A 24,103-nucleotide genomic window follows, 5' to 3' on the forward strand; every position below is an offset into this window, starting at 1 on the left:
CAGAAAAGAAAAAAAATGAAAAAAAGCCACTTGATAAGGTAAAATTCAGATCAGTGGTGAGGATAACAGAAATGTTTTTGTTATAATTTATAAATTAAAGGTGCCAAGAAATTATATTCTTGGTTTCATCCTTTATCCAAGTGTAAGCAAAGTTTGCATGCGAAGTCACTTCAAGATTGGGCTACTTGTATATAGAGACTAATGCCTTCACATCAATTGCCTTAGTATCCCGTAATGCAATGCACATAGTCTTATGGCGATGTACGGTATTATGCATTATGGGATAGGCCACTGCCCGGACTGGTTTCGAACTTTATTGAGGTCTCGTAAGTGGGAGTCAGACCTAGAAGTGATACCAAGGTTGAAAATATGCAGAAGTCATATTTCTTGGCATCTTTAATTTATAGTATAACTAATTGGAAAAACTTTCAACATCTATCCTCAATCCAGAGTATTTTTGTAATAAAGTATGACACCTTTTGGTTACTTGTATATGGAAATATGGCTTGTGCATTACTTCAACCTTGGTATCACTTCTGGATCTTGCTCCCACTTATGAGACCTCAATAAAGGTCGAAACTGGTCTGGATAGTGGCCCATCCCATAAGGCATAGCATTATACATGTCTGTAAGGATATGTGCATTGCATTATGGGATACTAAGGTAATTGATGTGAAGTCAATAGCCTCTATACACAAGTAGCCCAGTCGTGAAGTGACTTCACGTGCAAACTCTTGGCATCTTTACTTTATAGGAAATAGTGGAAAAACTTTCAATATTGTTATCACTTACTTTATTATATTGCAAAAATGTTAAACTGAAAAGTACAACAAAATATTTCAATATGTATAGATTAACTGTACATTAAAGTTGACAACATGTATACTTACTTTGAGCACCATTTCAACTGTGAACACTCCTGTGAAGGCATAATCAAAAAGATTCAATATTTTGTTACTAGGAGAGTCTTCCTCTACAGGATCTTCTGCAGCTAAAGCTATACTACTTAGTGAAATGATGATCATGATGAAAAGATCAAAATATCGTAGATTAACTATGTAATGGGCGGCGCGACGGACTCTGAAAGAAAATATTTACTTGTAAATAAATATAATTTCAAAAATAATAATAATCATTATTATTATTAGAATGCAGAAACCTTAACAGAGGCCTAAGACTAGTTGTAGGAGCCAAATACTAACCATTCATGATGACTCTAGATGAGATTTTTCGTATTATTAGCACCTTCACTTGATCTACTTATTTCACATCTGTCCTGGTCACATCAGTGACTACAACATCTCCACATGAATGATACATCTTTGAAAGGTGATCACTCTGCAATTCAATTATTTATTAATCCGCTTCTGCCATCTTCCTTTCATCAGCATTGATTTAAAGTTTTCCTATCATAATCACTCTTTCCTTACTCACCATGTAGTGAAAGAAATTGACCTATTTGGAGAGTTTCCACTCATAGCATAACATGATTTTACCTTCTTTATATAACCAGATTTTACCTTTCTTTCCATGCTGATAACCAATCTTCTTTCCTATACATGAATATGTGCTGAACACCTTTCTTTTTATATTCTCCTCCATAACACTTTCTTTTGCCACCCCCCCCTCACTGCTTAATGAAGTTTTTTTTTTAAACAAAAGAAAAATATCAATCACACATGAGATGTAGAAGAAATGACAGCATACAAGGACAGGAGAAGGTAATTTAAAGAGGATCTTTTGCTACTTTATAGTGGAAATAGGTGTGATAAACATGAATATGGAACATGTTTCATCGTTAGGAAAAAATTATGGTCATCTCTGATTGAATTTAAAGCATTTTATTGAAAGGATAATAAGCTAAGAGTACAAGCAAAATGGTTCAAGATAACGTTAATAAAAATGTCCCAAGAGAGGCTGCTTAAGATGAAATAAAAGATTAATTTTATGTAAAAACTGGAACCAATCTTTGAAAAAAATTCCATGACAGGATATAATGTTTATTAGGAGATATCAATGAAGAAATCGAAAAATAAATAATATAAAAAATATTGGAAACAAAAGCTTTCATGAAGACACAAATATTAACAGAGAAAGAATTTGGCTGCATCTAAAAATTTAATAATAAGAAGCACTATGTTTGTTATTATTATTTTCAAGTCACAAGACTTATCATGGGATGTCAACACAAATTCTATCATACCACTCCTTAAACTTATCCACTGTCTGCACATTCACCACTCTCTCAGGCAATGTAGTCCATGCTCCTACAACTCTCCATGCAAAAAACTTACTTCACACCCTCTTACTCACCACTCCCTTTTGCAACTTCCTGTGATGCGGCCCCTGTCTTTGTTCCCCCTTCTGACTTCCCTAGAGTAGCAAAATTCATTGTGGGAGGTCAACACAAAGTCTCTCATACCACTTCTTGAACTCATCCACTGTCTGCACATTCACTATCCTCTCAGGAAATGCATTCCATGCTCCTACAATTCTCCATGTAAAAAACTTTCTTCGCACCCTCCTACTCACCACACCCTTTTGCAACTTCCGGGGAAGGTCCCTTGTATTTGCTAAACCCTCCTTCTACCATATGAAAAATCTCTTCAGTGTTAACACGCAAATAACCCTTCAACAACTTTTTTGATCACCCCCCTCCCCACTTTTGTGTTCTATCTGCCAAACTCTGCAGTCTGAATGACCACAGTCTGTCCAGATAATCAACATTGTGCAGTCCTGATATCATTTCTGTTATCCATCTCTGTACCCTCTCCTAGGTCACTTCATCCCTTTCAAATATTGCTGAACAGATCTGAGCAACGAATCCAGATGTAGTCGATGAAAGCTTTATACAATAGGACCACCACACTTTATCTCTGGTGATCAATGTCCTCTACAACATTGAAGCAGTTCTCAGAGATGACTTCACATCCTTTGCAATGTGTCCTTGGAACCTCATATCTCTATCCAAAATCATCCCCAAATTCCTTGATTACTCTACTTCCAGCATAACCAAACCAAGTGGGTATGAAGTATCCCACCTGTGGATCTCTAATTTCATATATTAACAGAGAATAGTTGCATTAAACTGACATCCCTATTTGACTATCCACCTTTCCAGCATATTCAAATCCTCTTGAAGAGCCAAAATATCAGACTGTTATTATTATTACGTGACACCTTCAAGGAGTCCAAAGACTCATCAAGGGAGGGCACCCACTCTACAACTCTCTGTCTCCACCACTCATAAATCAACTACAGTGAACCACATCAACTACACCAATGCCATCTACTGTCTGTCACCACCACTAGTATTTTCACAGACAGTTACAAAGAGCCATACCCACGACAGGATTTGAACCTGCAGCCTTTCAGCTGGATACACTAACCACTTTGCTAACCAAGCTGGCAGTTAGTTTCATGGCACATTCCATTAAAACATTTGGCGAAATTATTACTAAATAACCCTCACAAACTTCACATCATCTGCAAACAACTGAGCATCTCCCTGTAGTCCTGTGACAATATCATGGAACAAAAGATTAAACAGTAATGGTCTCAGCACTGAAGCCTGTGGAATTCCACTTGTAACTTTCCTACTGCCTGTTACTATTCCCCTCATATAAAAGTCTCTGATATCTATCAGAGAGAGCCAATCACCAATCCAGCCACTAACCCATATAATGCAACTTGAAAATTATCTTGCAATGTGACACCCTGTCACATTGAACAAAAGATTGAACAGTATTTATTGCCATTAATGTTTGGATTTTCTAAAGTCAAATTCCCAAAATAAATGGCATTGTATACCTCATCCATTGCTCCTGTTACACTATTGTAAATGGTTACTAAAACTTACTTACTTACTAAGATTACTAAAACAGGAGTGCCCTTTTCTTCATTCTGGCCTATATAAATAAAACTGCCCTCATCTACATCATGGTGTATACAAGCCCTTACCAATTTCTCCAAATTCTTAACAATCACGGAAGAAATACAAACAGGCCTATAGTTTGATACCTTCGTTCTACTACCATCCTTATGCTATACTATCTTACCCTCCTTCCACTCTCCAGGAACCTATCCCATTTGTACATGATTATAAGAAGTTCATTAAATAGCCAACTTAATAGCACAATTAGTTCCATGGCACATTCCATTAAAACATATGGTGAAATTCCACCTAGTCCCCCCCCCCCCGCCTTATTAAAATTAAGCATATTCGGTATTTCAGAATATTATTATTATTATTAAAGGTATCTCCATGGAGTCAGTAGACTCATTGCAGGAGACCCAAACTAGCAAAACAATATCTGTCATATCTCTTCTTGAATTCATTTACAGACAAAGAGCTCACAACTAAGTGAGGCAATGAATTCCACTCATTCACCAGCTTCCAGGCAAAAAACCTTGTTCTGACATCCTTGTTAACCACATTCTTCTTTAATTTCCTGGGATGGCATCTTGTTCTTTCATCACTATCGCACAGCTGAAACATTTCCCCTGCATCAATCCTATAAAAACCTTTCAGTAATTTAAATGTATATATCATATCCCCTCTTCTCTGCCTATCAACAAACCTCTGCAATCCACAAGCTCTCAATCTATCAATGTAGGGAGCATTTTTTACATCACTTACCAACTTAGTCACTCTTCTCTGAACCCTCTCCATAGCCTCCTCATCTCCAAGGAATCCAGGTGACCAGACCTGAGCACGGTAATCCAAATGTGGAAGTATCAACGCTTTATAAAGGGGAATAATAACCTCTTTATCTCTGGATGTCAGTGTGTTGTTCCTCAACAACCAAGTAATCCTATGTGCAATCTTGGACACCTTAGCAATGTGTCCTCTGAACTTCATCTCCCTATCTACCAACACCCCTAAGTCCCTAGCCTCATCAATCTCTTGGAGTACCATTCCATCAATGTAGTACACAGCTGGTAATCTTTTAATCCCAAAATGCATAATGCATGACTTTACACTTCTCCACATTGAACTGGCATCCATTACCTTTTGACCATTCTACCAGCTTATTTAAATCATCCTGCAAACTTTCAACATCGGCTTGATTTTTTATTGTGCTACCCAACTTTGCATCATCAGCAAACAACTGAATATCTCCCTTCAAGCCATTTCCTATATCATTTATATACAAATTAAACAACAATGGCCCAAGCACAGAGCCCTGAGGCACACCACTGGTCACCTGCCTCATCTTGGACTTGGCACCTCCATACACCATCTTCTGGTATCTCTCCCTGAGCCATTCTCCTATCCATATCACCAATTTAGTATCCATTCCCATCTGCTCCAATTTGCATAATAGTGTTCCATGGTGTATCCTGCCAAAAGCCTTCTTCAAAGGTCTTCTCATAATCTGATTTAGCTTTTCTTACTATGCTGGTAACCTTCCTAGCTTGAGCCTTGTACTACTCATAGTGTATTGATCGCCTTTCTCCTTGTAAATTCTCCATAACATTTTCTTTTTTAGCAGGTCAAGCTTGATGCCACTTCTCATTCATCTATGCCTGCCTTGTTTGACTTCCTGACCATGAGGACACAATCTGATATTGCTTTCCTCAGACCTGCTGATTTTATCCCATTCACTGCTAACATCTTTCCCCTGCAATATGTTCTGCCATGGGATGGCTGCAAGTTCACTCCGAAGCTTGTTATAATTGCCTAACCTGTAGTTCCATATATACCCCTTCTTAACAGAATAATCCACAGATTTGCAATCTCCCAAGTTAATACCACATGATCGTTTTCACCAATTGGAGGTAACGAGGACACCTTACTTATGCATATATCCTCTGAACCAATAACCAGGTCCAACACTCTCACACCACGTGTCCCTTCAGTTATGTGCTGTTTCAAGTAATTATCTCGTAGAAGATGTATGAACTCCATTTCCTTTTTGCTACGTGATATTTCCTCCTTCCAATTTGTATCACCATAATTAAAATCTCCCATAATAATCACTTAATCTGCACTCGTTGCACTAATTTGCTGATTCATGAATTCAATATCTCTGGCCTATAGCAGCATACAACTGTATATTTGGTTGCATTGATCACTATTTCGCACCAGACCACCTCAAATGAACTCTCATTCATATGTCTATCATCTTGATATACTACTTTCTTTGGCTGCAACACATCATCAGTCATCAACAGTACTCCTCCCTCTGTTCTATCTTCTCTATCCTCCCTGAAATATAATACATTCTCTTCCTTCAGTAATTATCAAATAGCTCAACTATGTCATCTGCTTTGGTCACCCAATTCTCATCTCCATCAAGGCAGGTAATCTGCCCACTATCATTTTTTTCTCCTATTATTTGCCACATAACAATAAAGATCCTTGGGATTCTCCTTAAATTGCAGTACCAGTCTCCTCTCATATTTTAATTTTGTTTCCTTACAGCAGCATTCACTTTCCTAACCTGAGACCTATATTCCTCATGCAACTGTTCTCTATCTCTCTCTTTATGTCATCCATAAGTCTTTTTCTTCTGCGATTTCCCTTTTATTTCTCTTGTCATTCATTTGATTCCAAATTGCTTTATCTTCTTCACACACAAGCTGTACAATCTGCCACTGATGTCAATAACGTTTTCGTAAGTATCTTCTATGCACTGATAATACCTCTTCTTTCATGCATTGTACTGCTTCAAGCTGGTTTCTAAGCTATGATAGTTGCCTGCCTTATAACTGCACATAAATCCATTCTGTTTTGATACATCTATGTGTCTATTCATCAGAAGGAATGGTGTGGAGTTTGTGGATTGAATTTGATGGAAGGAAGTATTTATATAAAGGTGAATGGCTTGCATCTAAATAGATTTGGTGTCAGGATTTTAAATAAAGTGCTATGCAGTGTAAGTTCAGAAAAACAAAATCAGGGAAATTAGAATGTTTAGGAGAGATGCAGGTGAACCCAGGCAACCTAGAGCTTAGTAAGTGGGTGAGTGATCACATGATGCCAAATATAACACCCCAGGTTAACTTTGGTGGGCTAAGTAACACAAGATATAAGGTAGGTTGTGGGATGAAGGTGGCGGTATTGCAGATTATTATACTAATGCAAGAAGTAATCAAAAAAATTAGACTGAGGAGTTTTGGCATTGATTAGCACAACTTTGACAAAAATTATAGGCATTACTAAGATGTGGTTGACTGAGAATGATATGGCCATAGAAATAGTATGCAAGAGATATAGTGTACTCAGAGAGGGTAGAAGGAACAGGACAGGACAGGAGGAGGGGTTTTTGCTAATGATAGCAGAGAACTTAATGCCAAAAATAGCAGAAGTACACATCACAGGAACACGGATTCAGAGAGCAGTTCATTTGAAGCAATCTGATGTGAGACAGAGGCCAACAGAACTAAATGTGTAACTGGTTGTAGCTATAATCCAGGGGGTTTACAGGAGAATGTAGAAAATATGCACTTGCAAATTAACATGATGAATGCAGGCAGCACCGACGCATAGTATTTTTCTTGTGTGTCTGATTAATGTTCGGCACCTTTCCAAAAAAGTTCTTTTTTGAATAAAGTGTCAATAAAACTAACAGGAAATGAAAAACAAATGAAAACCGCTTTAGAGTATAATGTTACCTATGGATTAGTCCTGCTTATACAATTTTTTTTTTACATGGAACTCAACAATTAATTATAAGTTGGTTTATGATACATCAAAAAATAAAGAACTATTTTAGGTATATTTTCGTAAATTTTAATCAAAAACTGTAGTGATATAATTGGGTCCAGGATACAATTTCAGAATTTATTTGTTTGTTTCCGGGAAGATCTGAAGGGGCCCTAACGGAAGACGACGTACATTCATAATTATATGTACCATTCTGTACCATTCGTTGTTCATTTAAACTCTTATCTCATATTTTTTGACATCTTTTAGGTGCCTTTTCTTCTGCGATATCTGTGTATATTGCATGCTTCGCACACGCCACCAGCCGGGCCTGAGTGCAGGTTGAGTAATTATTAAGGGGAATAAAGATTGGAAGGAGAAATGGTCACAAGCTGGGAAGGAAATGAAATTTAACAGCTACTCAGAGATAATTATATGAGACAACATGTAATGGAGGGGACATGAGGATCAAGAGTGCTGGATCTGATTACTGCAACAGAGAACTTAACACTAACCAATTTAGATATATTGCCTCCACAAGGAGAAAGTAATAATGTAGTCTTGATCTGGGAGATTGCCAGGCATGCATAATTTTCTTTTCAGAAAGGACATATATGGAGTTACAAAGCAGGCGATTATGACCAGCTGAGGAGTCATCTGCAGTGGTAGTTTGAGCTGTGGTAAAAAAAAAGTGTTTTTTAAACGATCTATAGTGTGAATACTTTTGTGAATTGTGCTACTTTTTTTTTTCTCAGTAACACAAGTGTTCTTTAGTGGTTCTGCTTTTGGAGTTTCATTGTTATATATTGTGTTATTTTTCGGTTACCAAGAAGGCGAGGTCACATGCGGAAGCATTTGCGGTCCTGGAAGAGAAGATAAGTTTTCGCTATTTAGCATAGCTGAATATAGTGTTTATATTTTTATATATATATAAAAATATAAACACTATATTTTTATAGTGTTTTAGGACAGGCTTCTGACCTAATGTCCAATCCTCACCTTCTCGTGGTGCACCCTGTTGGGTATCTACTTTGATACTGAACGAACGAGGATGGGCTGGCGATTTGGGATTTAGCCGACCAAATTGTATTCTTATTGGTTAAACCAAAATAAAAAAAAAATGATGGTACAACATGACAAAATTTCATGCCAGCTGGGGTGTTGCCCAGTTAAACAAGGCCCATTGTTTTCGCCAGGGAACTAGGGCAAACAGCGAAAAGTCAACTACTGGAACAAATCCAAAAACAAACCCGAACTCAACATAACCAGAGTTAAAGATCGGTACTATCAACATAAGAAGCCTAAATGGCAAAGAAATGGAGCTAGCTAGGGAATTAGATAAGTATCAGATCGACATAACAGGGGTGAGTGAAAGAAAAAAGACCAAAACTGGTGAGATCTTTCTGAGCAATAAATACAAAATGTTATATTCAGGCAATGCATATCAAGGAAAAGAAGGAGTAGCCTTAATATTCAATACAAAATAGGAGGCTAATCTTCTTGAATGGCACTCAGTCTCAAGTAGAGTAATGTGGGCAAATATGAGAATGGGAAACTGGACAATGAGACTTATTTGTGCCTATGGTCCCACAGAAGGTTCTACTAAGGTAGAAGTGGAGAAATTTTTTGAGGCTTTAGAAAAAGCAACTGACACAATGAAAAATGAAAAGTTGGTCCTTGTTGGGGACCTAAATAGCAGAGTAGGAAATGATTTTGAGACATAAAAAAATATTTTGGGAAAATTTGGAGAAAAGAGCAAAGCTAATAATAATGGCAAATATCTGTTGGATTTCTGCTCAGGACATGCACTAGTTATTACTAACACCATGTTCCGACATAAAAATGTGCACAAATTCACATGGAGAGAAGAGGCAAGGAATAAGAAAAGTCTCATTGACTATGTTATTGTTGATAGTGATGTTTTCTCCCTGGTACATTACACCAGAGTGTACAGAGGATTTGAAATTGGAAGTGATCACTATTTAGTCTTGAGCAGGATAAAATTGAATTTCATATTGAAAAGAATGACATGTAAGAAAGTTTTAAAGTGAATAAAAGTTGAGCAGCTCTCAGATGTGAACTGTAGACTAAAATACACAAAGATTATTGAAGAAAAAATGAAAGAGTTTGAGAACAGGAATCAAACCTTGGAGATTCAGTGGCAAACTCTGAAGAAAATATTGATTGATTCAGCCAGAGAGGCATGTGGTGAGGTTGTCTGCAAGGATAAAAAAATCAGAACTCCTTGGTGGACACAGGAAGTTAAAGAGGCAGTGAAGGAAAAGAAGAGAGCATATCAAACGTTTCTGTCAAATAAGTCAGCTTGTGCTCTTAGAGAATATAGAGACAAATGCAAGAATGCTACACACTGTGTAAAACTAGCTAAACAAAAGTAATGGGAGGACTTTGGCAAGAATATAGAAAATAAATATCAACAAGGTGGCAAAATATTCTGGAGGTTGTTGAAGAAGCTTAGGAATGGAGGAAAGAGTGCTGTAAAAGGAGTTAGAGATGATAAAGGTGATATGAAAACGGGAGAAAAATATATCCTTGAAGTATGGAGTAAATACTTTGAAAAACTGCTAAATGAAACAAGCAGTGATGATAGCACAGTGGTAAAAAACACTGACCAGGCATGCAGTCAGGAATGCATATCCATACTTGAAGTAGAAAAAGCCATCAAAGGCTTGAAATGTGGAAAGGCAGCAGGAGTAGATTATATCCGACCAGAAATGCTGAAGTATAGTGGTATAAAAGTCTTACAGTGGCTGCACTGCATAGTTCAGAAAGCCTGGACAGAGGAATGAATTCCCGATGATTGGAGTAGAGCTCTCATAGTACCAATATATAAAAAGAGAAATAAAACTGAATGTGAGAATTACAGAGGTATTTCCCTAATAAGTGTTCCTGGCAAGATCTATGCAAGTATACTTGAGAAACGGCTGAGAAGAATTGTGGAAGAAAAGCTTGGTGAAGAACAAGCTGGATTCAGGCCAAATAGAGGCTGTCAGGATCAGATCTTCACTTTACAAGAAATAGATGAGAAAGCATGGGAATATAACAAAGATCTGTATTTAAGTTTTGTCGATTTGGAAAAAGCGTATGACAAGGTGCCAAGAGAGAAGCTATTCAATACGCTGCAGTTATATGGTGTCAATGGGGCATTATATCAAGCAATACTTAGTTTTATTTGAGTTGTAAGTCAGCAGTTAGAATTGAAGGAAGTACAGGAAGATGGTTTAAGGTTAAATCTGGTGTGAGACAAGGATGTACATTATCCCCTCTGTTATTCATTATCTATATGGATCACATTATGAAGGAAAGTGGTATTAAACATGATATCAAAATTGGAGATGTTAATGTCAGCTCTTTATGTGGATGATGTTATACTTCTAAATAAATCCGCTACAGGTCTGAAAGATTCTCTGACTGAATTGAATAGCTGCTGTAATAGATATGGTATGAAGGTCAGCAATAAAAAGATAAAGACAATGAAAATAGGCAGAATCATTGAAAATGTCAACTGTGTTGTGAATGGAGAACCTGTGGAACAAGTAAAACATTTCAGCTACTTAGGTACGATTTTTACTGAAGATGGTAAATTAAATATAGAAATAGACAACAGAATCAGCAAAGCTGGTATGGTGGGAAGTCAATTGAATAAATTCATATGGAATAAGAGAGAGATTAGTCGGAACACTAAATTAGCTGTATACAAGACAGTGTTCAAACCAGTTTTAACTTATGGATCTGAGAGCTGGATCAGAAGAAAAACACTTGAACAAAGATTAGAGACGGCAGATATGAGAGTCCTGAGAAAGATTATAGGCGTAAACAGATGGCATCAATGGCAATATCATATTAAAAACGAGGATATTAGGAAAGAACTTGAAATTGTCAGCATCCAGGAATGCGTTAGCAGAGCTAATCTCAGGTGGTATGGTCACTTAAACAGAATGGGCGAGGAAAGATTAGCAAAACAAGTGTTCTCTGTCAGGTTGGCAGCAAAACGACCCAGAGGAAGACCAAGATATAAGTGGATTGATGCGGTGCCTTAGACGATAGAAATATAAGATCTGATAATGTTGGAGTCTTGACAAGTAACAGACTGATTTGGAGGAAAATTGTAGATAGGAAGTTAGTAATGATGTAATTTTTTTCATGTAGTACTATCATATCCTGTACACCCCTTGAGGGTACATGGCAGGAATTTGATGATGATGATGATGATGATATATATATATATATATATATATATATATATATATATATATAATACAGTGTTTATATAGCATTTTTATATATATTTAGTGTTAAGTTTAGTAGTTCCTCGGCAGTAAGGAATGATGGCAGCCGCAGCTACAATCACAAATGGTGTGTTACCAAGTCCTCTGCCATTTAAGAATTCCATTATATGTAACATAATAAAGGACTTTGTGGCATGCAGTGCTTGCAGCATGTATGTGTCCTGAGAGTTGGATATGTGGCAGGTAAGAGAAGGGAGAGTGCGTATATGTGCAAATTTTGTACGCGATGGGAGGAATTCAATGAATTAAATATTTCGATAACCGACCTAGTTTCATCAGGGATGGGAAATGAATGTCGGGAGATGAGTAGTGTGATAGGAGAGAATGATGAGCAAAATATGAATGAGAAAATAAGAGTTGGGAGTGTGGAAGGCTTGAATGACTGTGAAGTTTTCGGAGATGGTCTTGATTGGGAGAATGAATGGCAAGTAAGAGTGACTAACTTGCAGAGAGAAGGATAGATGAGCTGAAAGAGGAGGTGAAAAGTCTTGTGAATGAGATGAGATGTATGAAAGATGAGATTAGCAGAATGGAAGAGACGAATGTAAGGCAAATCAGAGTAGTAGTAAGAGAGAGTTTTGGGAATGATAGAAGCGGAGAGAATAGAAACAGTAGGAGAGAAGGAATGAGAGAGAGAGGTATGGGAATGCTAGAAGAGGAGAGAATAGGATCAGTAGAAGAGAGGAAATGAGACAGAGTTATAGGAATGATAGAGGAAGGGAGAATGGAAACAATCAGAGAGACAAAATGAGAAGAATGCGAGGGAGTGCTGGAATCAGGGAAAAAGTGATGTCAGGACAGCAGGTAAGCAGGGGAACGCAGAGAGAATGGGTTAGAGAAGAGAGTGAGGGATGCAGGTGAGCAATCAAGGAACAGAGTGGTAAGAGGTGTGATTGTGGAGAGTGAGTTGAAGTTTGGGGACTTATTGCGAGGGTAACCAAAACAGCACATCAGATTACACGGTTGTTGAAGAGCACACTAACAAGCAGGGATAGAGAAGTTATTGTTACTTTATATGTAAGGCTTTAATAAAGCCACATCTTACCACTGAACACAGATCTGAACTCCAGGATTCCGTGCAGATGAAGATGTAAAGAGGATCTAGAGGCGAGTGACAAAGATTGTGGAAGGTCTGTGCAATGCTCCCTATGAGAATAGATTGACAGTCTACAGGCTTCAAAAATTAGCTGACAGATAAAAAGGAGAAGACATGATAGAAGCATTTAAGCTATTGAAGTGGATTTATAGGATTGACAATGAAGACTTTTTTTCAGCACATGGCAAGAGGTGAGAGAACAAGGGGTTACCAGCTGAAGTTGTGTAAGAGTGCAGTTAGCAAGGATGTTAGGATTATAGTTTTTGCTTGGAGGGTGGGGAATTGGTGGAATGGGTTGCCAGAGGTAGTTGTGGGTGCTTCATCAGTGAATGAGTTTAAGAAGAGGTATGATAGGTATTATGTGAATGATGGCTAGTGGGTGAATAATGGATCTCCCACAATGAGTCTTCTGACTGCATGGAGATACCTGTATAATAATAATTATTATTGTTAAGTAGTACAAAACTAATAGTGTTTCTGAATAAACTAGGTTACTTCTATACTTCTACCAGTTATTGCCTTGCATTATAAACTGTTGAATGTGTGTGTGTGTGTGTGTGTGTGTGTGTGTGTGTGTGTGTGTGTGTGTGTGTGTGTGTGTGTGTGTGTGTGTGTGTGTGTTTTCACTGAATTCTAGATACTTGACATTTTGGTGTTGTAATATTATTCTCTTAGGGCAGACCAGACTCATACTAGGTGCATCCCTTGGGTGACAGATGAGGGAAGCCCCAACGGGTTGCTCCGAATAAAGAATAAGGAGCCATGGACCAAAGGGTGTGGCAAAGGAATGGCAAGCCAGCCACACTAAAATGCCAAAAACTTCAATGGATTACACAACTACTGCGAATACATCTCATACTACTGCATATAGGGAAACCGATGAGCCAACACGAGCCTCACATAGTGTTGGTGAGAAATCTTCTATGTGGTCAGCAAAACGTGATATCAGATCTCTATACAAAGCAGGAAAACTCCAAATTCTACAAGAAAATTGGAAAAGGATAAAGTAGTATATTATAGGAATCTCAGAAACTTACTGGACAGAAGAAGGATGCCTAAACATGCCAGAAGGCAAATTATTCTATCCGGGAAGAAGAGACAATGTACATAGAAAAGGAGTTGCAGTTCTAATAAAACAAAATCTTACTGTAAGTATAAACAGATATCAAGCCTATCTCATCCAGAATAACAGGAATTAGACTAAAAGCCAAAGATAAAGGACTACACATAAAGGTTATTCAAAAATAAATAGATAATAATACTAACTCCAGAGACATCTTATTTATAATCAGAGATTTCAATGCTAAGATCGGAACTTTCAGAAAAAAGCTAAAAGATGTAATGGGGAAATTTGGAATTGGAAACGAAAATGAAACGAAAGAAACTATGGTTGATTTTTGCAAAGAAAACAACCTTGTCATCTCAAATACAATGTTTCACCATACACCTAGTTTTAAATACACTTGGACCTCAATGGATAGAGAAATGCAAAATTGTATAAATTATACCCTAATTAGAAATAAATGGAAAACCTCAATCAAAAACGTAAGACCATTCAAAAGCCTAGAGCTGGATAAAGACCATGTACTCCTCTCTGCAACAATGTGTATAAAATTCAAAGTCAACAAAAGAAATAAAATTGATAAACTCCACACAGAAAAGTTAAAAAATTAACCAAATAAGACTACATTAGGAAAATCGAAGAAATAAATAGGACTCAAACTGATGAAAGACTACATAACCTCAGTATGCTGGATTAGAAGAAAAAAGAAAAAAAGGAAAACCAAGAACTAAATGGATAACATCAATAAAGGTCAACTCTGGATTATAAACCTATAGACAGCTCACCAGCCATGCAAGAAACTGAGACTCCTGGAGGTTGTTGTGGAAACACGGAAGACTCAACCCATCACCGACAGAACAGGACAGTAAGTAAGCAATATTATTCTTGTAATATTTGTAATGTTATAATAATTCCCTTGTATTTTCTGAAAGTTGTGAGCACAAATGACTTAGTTGGTGAAAAAAAGTATGTTGATAGAGAAAATTGTTGCAGCAGATAATAATAATAATTATTATTATTATTATAGGGAGGGAGGGTACGTACTCTACAACTCTCTGTCTTCACCATTCAATCTACCAACTACAATGAACTACAACTACACCAATGCCATCTACCACCAACCACGAGCACTAGTATTTTCACAGACAGTCACAAACATCCATGCCCACAGTGGGATTTGAACCCGCAGCCTTTTGGCTGGAAAGCGGATACGCTAACCACTCAGCCAAGCATGTTACCCAGATATGACAATAGTAAATTGAGGAGTGCAGAGATAATGAATGCAAGATGACTGAGTTGTGTGAAGCAGAGGGGGTTCAGTTTGAGAATCTATGGAGTGAATTTGAAGGAAAGTTGGAATGGTTTAAAATTGATGGATTACATTCAAAATGTTTTGGTGCTGGGCATTTAGAATGGCTACTGTGTGCTGAGAAGGCACAGAATCAGGAAAGCTTAATGTAGCAAATAATCTAAGGTGAAGTGCTTTACCACTGGTGAAGTAGTAAAGCACAGATAAACTAGTTGTACAACAGGGGGAAGATGACAAGGTTGAAGATGTGCAGTACAAGATGATGGAATGCATAACGGGATGAAACAGGAATGATTAACAATCAGAGTCTAGATCGTGGAAATGGGAGCAGGTCAGACGAAAGAGAGAGGTGTGGTACAGCAGCTAGAATAGAGAATGTTGGTGCTGGTATAATGACCTCAAAGACACAGTGATTGTTATGTTTGTATATAAATGTAAGAAGATTCAAAATAAAAGAGCTGAGAATATCACATTAATTGCATCACTATGCCCAGAGAAAATTGGTAGAAGTGAAACTTGGTTGTCTGAGGATGATGAGATGTCAGGAATAGAAATGGTAGGATATACAATTTCCAGGAGGATAGGAAGGTGAAAAGAGGAGGTAAATGCTGCTAATGATTGTAGAGGAACTGTGTCCACAAATTGTGAAATTTGATAGTACATGTACAGATTTGGAATCTGTGTAGTGTGATGTTGAAATTAACAAGCTAGTATATCTGACAGGATATTGTTATAGATCAGGGAATGTAGAGAATTGTGAAATGTTTAGGTAAATGGGAGCCTTTTAAGTACAGGAATAGAGAATGGAAGGAGAAGGTAGAATATGGAAACAAGGAGAATGAGTTTGTTGGATTTCTGAGGGATAAATATCTTAAGCAGCATGTGACTGGAGGGACTAGAGGCTTTAATGTTTTGTATTTGGTGATAATTTCACAAGATGTAGTTAATGAGCTATTAAATATAGTCTCACCTTATAGTCTCACATATATAAATGGATATATGTGAGACTATAAGGTGGCTGAGAAAGCTCTATAATCATCTAGCATCAATACATTGGGTAGATGAGCTGTGTAGAAACAATGCTGACAGTGCATGGAAATTCATAAGGCAGTATCTGGCACAATCAATGTATAACTGCATAACAATGGTTAAGTGAGTAAAGAAAACGAGTGAAATGGATGAACCGTGAAATCAATCAATCTATGTTGGAAAAAGAAAATGCTATGGAGGAGGTACAAGACAGTGGGTGGTGATCTGATACATAAGGTGCAGTATGAGATGAGCTTGCGTGCCAGGCCAAACTTAATTCAAGAGAACAAACATAATTCTTCTATTATATGGCAAGCATGAAAAAGAATAATTATGGCAGGATAACACAGATGTATAGTCATGGCAGCAGACTGACCGTTTTAAAGTATACACTGGAAATACTGAACAAGCACTTTATCAGCGTGTACCATACTGGAGGAACAATAAAGAATGTGGCTATGGCAATTAAGAGGGGTAAAAGGAGGGATGAAATGATTGCAATGGTGGGCACGAATAACTTGAAAGGCAGTGTAAATTGGGAGGTGAGAGAGCTGAGATTCTTGCTTGAAGTTTTGCAAAAGAAAACAGGAGATCACATGTTATTGAAGAGATGGAAAAACTCCTTTTAGTGTGGATAAACAAGAAGTGTTTACGTGGTGATGTTATTACTGAGAGAATTATTTATGAGAAAGCCAAGCATCTGCATAGTGAACTTAAGAAACGCACACCTGAGACCAGTACTAAAAATGGGGAGTTTAAAGGAAGTAGAGGCTGGGTCGATAAATTCAAAAAACAAACTGGGATCCATAGTGTTGTCATGCACAGAGAGGCTGCGAGTGCCGATGTAAAAGAAGCGAACAAATTTGTAAAAACCTTTGAAGAGTACGTGGATAGTGAGGAATTTGTATCTCAACAGGTTTTTAATTGTGATGAAACAGGTCATTTTTTGGAAAAAAATTCCCAAAAGGACCTATATCACAAAAGAAGAAAAGACGGCACTGGGATATAAACCTATGAAAGATAGAATTACTTTGCTGCTTTGTGGTAATGATAGTGGAGACTGTAAGATAATCTGAAAATCCATGCGTTTTTAAAAAGAACAATGTCATAAAGAGCAAATTCGGTATTATGTGGAGGGCCAACATGAAAGCGTGGGTTACCAGAGAGTTTTTCACTGAGTGGATTTATCAAGAATTTGCTCCCACTGTAAAAGCTTATCTTACTGAAAAAAATCTACCATTAAAAGCTTTTCTAGTGATGGACAATGCTCCTGCTCATCCCCCAAATTTAGAGGAGGATTTAGTTGCTGAATTCAGTTTCATCCAGATAAAGTTTTTGCCGCATAGTACCACTTCTATCATACAACCCATAGACCAACAAGTGATTTCAAACTTCAAAAAACTGTATATGATGGCTATGTTTCAAAAGTGCTTTGAAATAACCAATGCCACAGAACTGACTTTTAAAGAATTTTGGAAAGAGCATTACAACATTCTTCATTGCTTAAGGATCGTCGATAAGGCATGGAAATAAGTTTCCATTAAAACAATGATTTCTGCTTGGAAAAAACTCTGGTGAGATTGTATTTCAGTCAGTAAAGTAGTAAGCTGTGAAAAAGAGTCTGTTGTAAATGAAATTGTGTCTTTGGGTAAAGCTATGGGATTAGAGGTGAGTGATGAAGATGTACAGGAGTTAATAGATAATCATAAAACCGAACTCAGCACAGAAAAACTTCAACATCTTCACGATCAACAACAAAAAGAAGTGGAAAAAGAAATTTTTATGGAAGAGAAGGACACCAAAGGATGCATTTCCAATGCCGACCTTTAAACATTGTTCTCTGTTTGGGTTAGAACACAAGTTATTGTGGAAAAATGGCACCCTAATAAGACAGGTAGTGACCAGGAATATTAACTTATTCGATTACAATGTGATGGGTTATTTTAAAAATATCAAAGAAAATCGTCAAGGCCAAACAACATTAGATAGATTCTTCTCTGCAGAAAAAAGAGAATGTGAATCAGCATTCTCAACTCCAAATAAGAAGCAGAAAGAAGACACTTGACAACGGGAGCATTATTTTTGTCTTTGTGATTTTTATATTAAAAAAATATTCTTCACTGTTATTTTTATGTTGTAATAATTAAAATTAATAAAATAAATACAAGATTATTTTATTTAATTCTTTCTAAGTTAGTAACATTAAAAAAATCTAAAATAGATAAAATAAAAAAAATTATTGAAATTTTTTGGATATGGGAACAGATTATTTCGCTTTCCATTATTTCTTATGTAAAATCTTGATTCAGATTTCAAATGATTCATAGTTAGAACGGGTTTCTGGAACGAATTAAATACGAACTACGAGACACCGCTATATCAAAAAATAATGTACTCGGTAACTTATATACTGAATCTTTGTAGAGAAGTAAAATAATAATAAAAATTACTGTTATAAAAATATCTGTATTATAAATATCTGTTGTAAAAAATCTGTATTAAGTACAGAATGTATAAAAAAATATTGAAAAAAAAATACAAATGATAAAATGCAGAAAAATTATGTATATTTATATAAAATTATTCCATTATTATTATAATGGAATAATTTTGTGCCAATCCATATGTAAAAATGATGGATAAATATTTAGCTCATATAAAAAATGTATATTTATATTTATAAAAAATTAAGCACTCTGCATTTTGCACTGAATCTTTGTAATGTACAGAAAATATAATAATATGTCTCACTGTATATATATATGTAAATACTTTATGATAATAAACCTTACCATTGTCAAAAAAAATTATATGCATGTAATTTATCTGAGATACATTAAAGTGTTAAAAAAATTATTATTATTGTATGGGTACCTCCATGGAGTCTGAAGGCTCATCACAGAAGATCCAAACTATCCACACAATCTATCATACCTCTCCTTGAACCCATTCACAGACAAAATACTCACAACTGACTCTGGAAATCCATTCCACTCATTCAGAACTATCCAAGCAAAAAATTTAGTCCTCACACCCCCTTCTAACCAAACACCTTTATTCAACTTCTTGTTGTTTTTTATTAAGAACATGAACTTTATTCTTGTTTATTCAACTTTATTCTTGTTGAATAAACTTATTCAACAAGAAGTTGAAGAAGTTTATTCAACTTCTTTTTCTGGTTTCTCTAGCCAAGTGTAAACAACTTAAATGTTTCTGTCATATCTCCTTTTTTTCCCCTACCAACTTCTGAATCCACATACCTTCAATCTATCCTCATAGGGAACATTCAACAAGCCATTCATTATCTAGGTTGCTTGCCTCAGAGTCTCCTTTACTACTTCCTCATTCCCAAGAAACCCAGGTGAATAGAACTGAGCATAGCACTCCACATGTTGATATATCAAGGCCTTATAAAATAGAATAATAACTTCCTAATCTGTTCCTGTTAGTATGTTCTTCAACAGCCAAGTAATCTTATGAGCTACTTTAGCAACCTTAGCAATATGTCCTCTAGACTTTATTAGTCCTAAGATACATAACTTTACATTTCTCCACATTAAACTGACGGCCATTATCTTTTGCCCATACTGACAGCCTATTTAAATAGTCCTGGAAGCTCTCAACATTACCTTGATTAACTATTACTTTACCCAATTTCACATCATCAGCAAATAACTGAACATTTCCATTCAGATTATTTCCTACATCATTTATGTACAAATTAAATAGTAGTGGTCCCAGCCTGAAACTTGCAGCACACCACTAGTCACCTGTTTTTGCCTTGATTTTGCCCTTGCACATATCACTTTTACAGATCTGTCCAGCAGTCTTGCTCTTATCCACATAACCAATGTCATATCAATCTCCATTTATTCTAATTTGCGTAACAGATGATGTGGTATTTAGTCAAATGCCTTTCAAAATCCAGCAGAATCATCACATATCCATTTCCTTTAACAATTTCAGTTGTTACTCTATTATAAAAAGTTAGTAAATTACTAATGCATTACCAACATTTCAGAAAGTCATGTTGTTATTCAGCAATTCTTGAGAGTTCTTTTTTATGACCAATTTTTTTCAACACTTTTACAACCACATCTGAAATACTGATTGGCCTATAATTTGCTACTGCAGTCTTAGTACCTCCCTTATGCAAGGGAATTATTTTGCATAAGAGAGGTTCTCTTTCCACTCTGTTGGAAGTCTACCAGAGCTGAGATTTAAATTAAAGAGCCTAGTCAGAGATATTTTCCCTTGCACATTCTTGCAAAACCTGAGCTGATATTTCATCTAATCCCACTATATTTACATTGAGATTTTGCAATGTCTCTGTAACATATGTTACAGCAGTAACCTCACTTTGATGATACCCTTGCAAAGTGTAAATCAGTAACTCTACTATTTTAACTGCTTTTTTCTTCTGTCCCTCCTCATCACCATCAGCACTCATTAAAGTTAATCTTCCATGGTAATTCTTCCTCTTATTTAACAAGTAACAAAAAAACTCTTTGGGATTTTCTTGGCCTGCTCGGCTAGATTCTTGTCATAATCTGATTTTGCTTTCTTTACCATGCTGGTTACTTTTCTTACCTAAGCTTGTACTGGTCATCTTTCTCCTTATACCCCTCCACATAATTTTCATCTTCTGCAGCTCATGTTCAATGATATTACTCATCCATATAATTCTTACCTGATTAACCTTCCTTACCTTAGGTATACAATTTAATACTGCTTCCTCTAGATGACCGTTAACTATATCCCATGAACTGCAACATCCTTATCCTGCAAAGGTTTATGCCATGGTACAGATTCAAACTTCTTTCAAGGCATGTTATGATCATCCGCCTTGTAGTTTCACATATACTCCTTCTTGGTAGAATATTCTTCATGTTTTACAATCTAGCAAGTCAAGACCATATGATCACTTTTGCCAATCAGAGGCAATGTGGCCATATTGGTTATGGATAGCTCTTCTGATCCTATGACTAGGTCCAATACGCTCACTGTCCTAGTCCCCCTCCATCACATGCTAACTCAAGTAATTATCTCTCAGTAGGTGTATAAATTCCATTTCCTTCCTTCCATGTGATCTTTCTTCCTTCCTGTCTATATCTCCATAGCTGAGGTCCCCCATAATCACTCGACCTGCACTCATTGTATTAATTTGCCAATGCATGTCATCCAGATCATCTGTGGAATCCCCTAGCCCAGGGTTTCCCAAACGTCTTGCTAAAGTGGAGTGCTAAAGCAAGCAAAATTCTTCTGCGGAGTCCTCACAATTCAATCTGTAAAAAATAAACATAAAAAAAAAGGAAGAAATCAATAAGCACTCACCATTTTACAATTTAGTGCTCCATAAATTTAAAAAATTTAAGTTCATTTTAATGACTACAGTGCAGTTGTTGTTTTGAACTGCAGAGTTTTTCAAAGTCTGGTATGATGGATGTACCTTGTAGCATCATATCATTTTCTGTATTTAGCCCATTTCTACATATAGTTTCAGTAGCTGTATATAGTGAGAACGTCTTTTCACAGAGATACATTATAGAAAAATGTATCAAAAACTTCAAAGATTTAACAGCAATTTCTGAGTATTTCTCATATTTTTGTTTATCATATCTTGTTTGTAAACAAGATTCGCAGAGCCCGCTTTGAGAAACCTTGCCCTAACTATAGCAACAATTGCATAATTTTTCTTACTGAACATGATCTCATACCAGACAGCTTCAAATGAACAGCTACCCTCCTGCCTATATCCTATTATTTTTGGCTGCAATTCATCTGCTTTCATTAGCAGTATCCCTCCCCCATCCTATCTTCTCTGTCTTCCTTAAAATAATAAACCCTTCATATTCTATCCATGTAACTGCATCTCCTGCAATGTCAACTAATAACTATAACTTTTGGTGGTGTGGCACTAACCAATGCCAAAAACTCCCACTCTTGTTCCTGATACTTCTGGCATTGGTATATAGAAAATGAAGTATCACTTTATGCCCCCAATCCTCTTATTACTTCCTGAATTGACTATCCTATTTAATAATTTTGCTTGAGAGACAAGATTCCATACTTGGTCATTCTCACACTCACTAGTCTTATGGGTATAACATCATCTACATAAAAAGCTGAGATTAACATATCTACTTCTGATATTAGGTTTAATACTGCTTTCCTTCATTTTTGTTGAGTGTTTTCTACCACCATGCTGTCATTGCTAGTTTCATTTAGCAATCACTCCATACATCAATAATATCTTTATCATCTCTATTTCGTTTACAGTACTCTTTCCTCCATTTCTGAGCTTTTTCAATAGACTCCAGATATTTTACTGATTTCCTGATATTTATTTTCAATGTTCTTGCAAAGTATTTGCATGACTTTTGTTTAGCAAATTTTACACAATGCTTCCCTTTCTTACATTTTTCTCTGTATTCCCTAACAGCGAAAGGTGGCAAATCAATATTTTTACACTCTAATATCCTAAATGTGTATCGTTCTTGGCCTTAACCTAAAAATTCATCACAGGCCAAAAACAAATACTCTGGGATCTTTCCATATATAAAAAATTAAGTGGTATTCAAAAAGTGGTAAGTGGTATCCAAAAGAGAAAGATCATTAGTGTAGCACCACAGGCTGTCTTTGGGCCATTATTGTTTAACATGTATGTTAATGTTTAAAGTTTTTCTGCTTGGTTACACTATAAATTAAAGATGTGAAGAAATTATATTGTTGGTTTAATCCTTTATCCAAGTGAATCCAATCTGCCAGGTGGCATCTGTGAAAAAGCTACTCTAAATTTGTGCTCTGCATTTTATCATTACTGTAAGTGTTTTTCATTCAATTAATCACTAAATGGAAATTTCAACATTGGGTACTTTTGGCGAATCTCAAGTGGTTGCACTCGATATCTCCAAAGTGTTTGACGAGGTCTGGCACAAAGGTTTACTAAACAAACCAAAATCATTTAGTCTGTCTCAGGACTTCTATAATTGGATTGACAGCTTTCTATCTGGTCGCACATGTGTGGTGAGGGATGTTCCTTGTCATCTCACCATTCAACTAATGCCAGAGTTCCACAAGGTTCTGTCCTCACCCCAACCCTCTTCCTGCTATATATTAATGACCTACTTCAGTTCACCTCTAAGCCAATACCCAGTTTTGCAGACGACAGTACACTGCACTCATCCCTTTCATTTGATAAACCTTACTCTAAACAACTCACCTCGACCTACAGAACATCAAGCACCACCTCCTTCAATTCTGATCTCCAAGCCTCCAATGGTATTCAGATAACCTCGTCAATTTAAATGATAATAAAACCCAGTTCTGTCTTATTTCTCATAAAAAGGAACCATTTTCTCTCAGTATTATTTATGATAACACCAATTTCCAGACAATTTGAGATTTCTCTTCTTGGAATTACCCTGACATCAAGCCTCTCCTAGCATAAACATATCAACCATTGCATCCTCACAGCATTTAAAAAACTAGGATTTCTCTTTTGCTTAAGATGTTACTTCACTCCTGAACAGCTGTTAACCTTATACAAATTAAATTCACCCAGCTAGTGAATACTGCTCTCACATATGGGGTGGGATCCCCTAAAAGCTCCCTCAAAGTGCTTGACTCAATACAGAGGAGAGCGATT

The 24,103-nt window shown here is 36.4% G+C and overlaps 1 protein-coding gene across 1 annotated transcript in view; it reads right to left on the bottom strand.

The window, feature by feature from the left end:
* The window catches only part of LOC150103937 (voltage-dependent calcium channel type A subunit alpha-1-like), a 1,762,795-nt gene that overhangs the window by 1,180,274 nt on the left and 558,418 nt on the right, over positions 1 to 24,103 (bottom strand). The window contains exon 20 of the mRNA XM_090397103.1: positions 891 to 1,080. Coding sequence (XP_090253229.1) covers positions 891 to 1,080 — 190 coding nt within the window. The remainder of the gene's footprint in view (positions 1 to 890; positions 1,081 to 24,103) is intronic.

This window comes from Typopeltis vanoorti, chromosome 8 (genome assembly GCF_054136105.1).
Source record: "Typopeltis vanoorti isolate ZY-2024b chromosome 8, IOZ_Tvanoo_1.0, whole genome shotgun sequence".
NCBI lineage: Eukaryota > Metazoa > Arthropoda > Arachnida > Uropygi > Thelyphonidae > Typopeltis > Typopeltis vanoorti.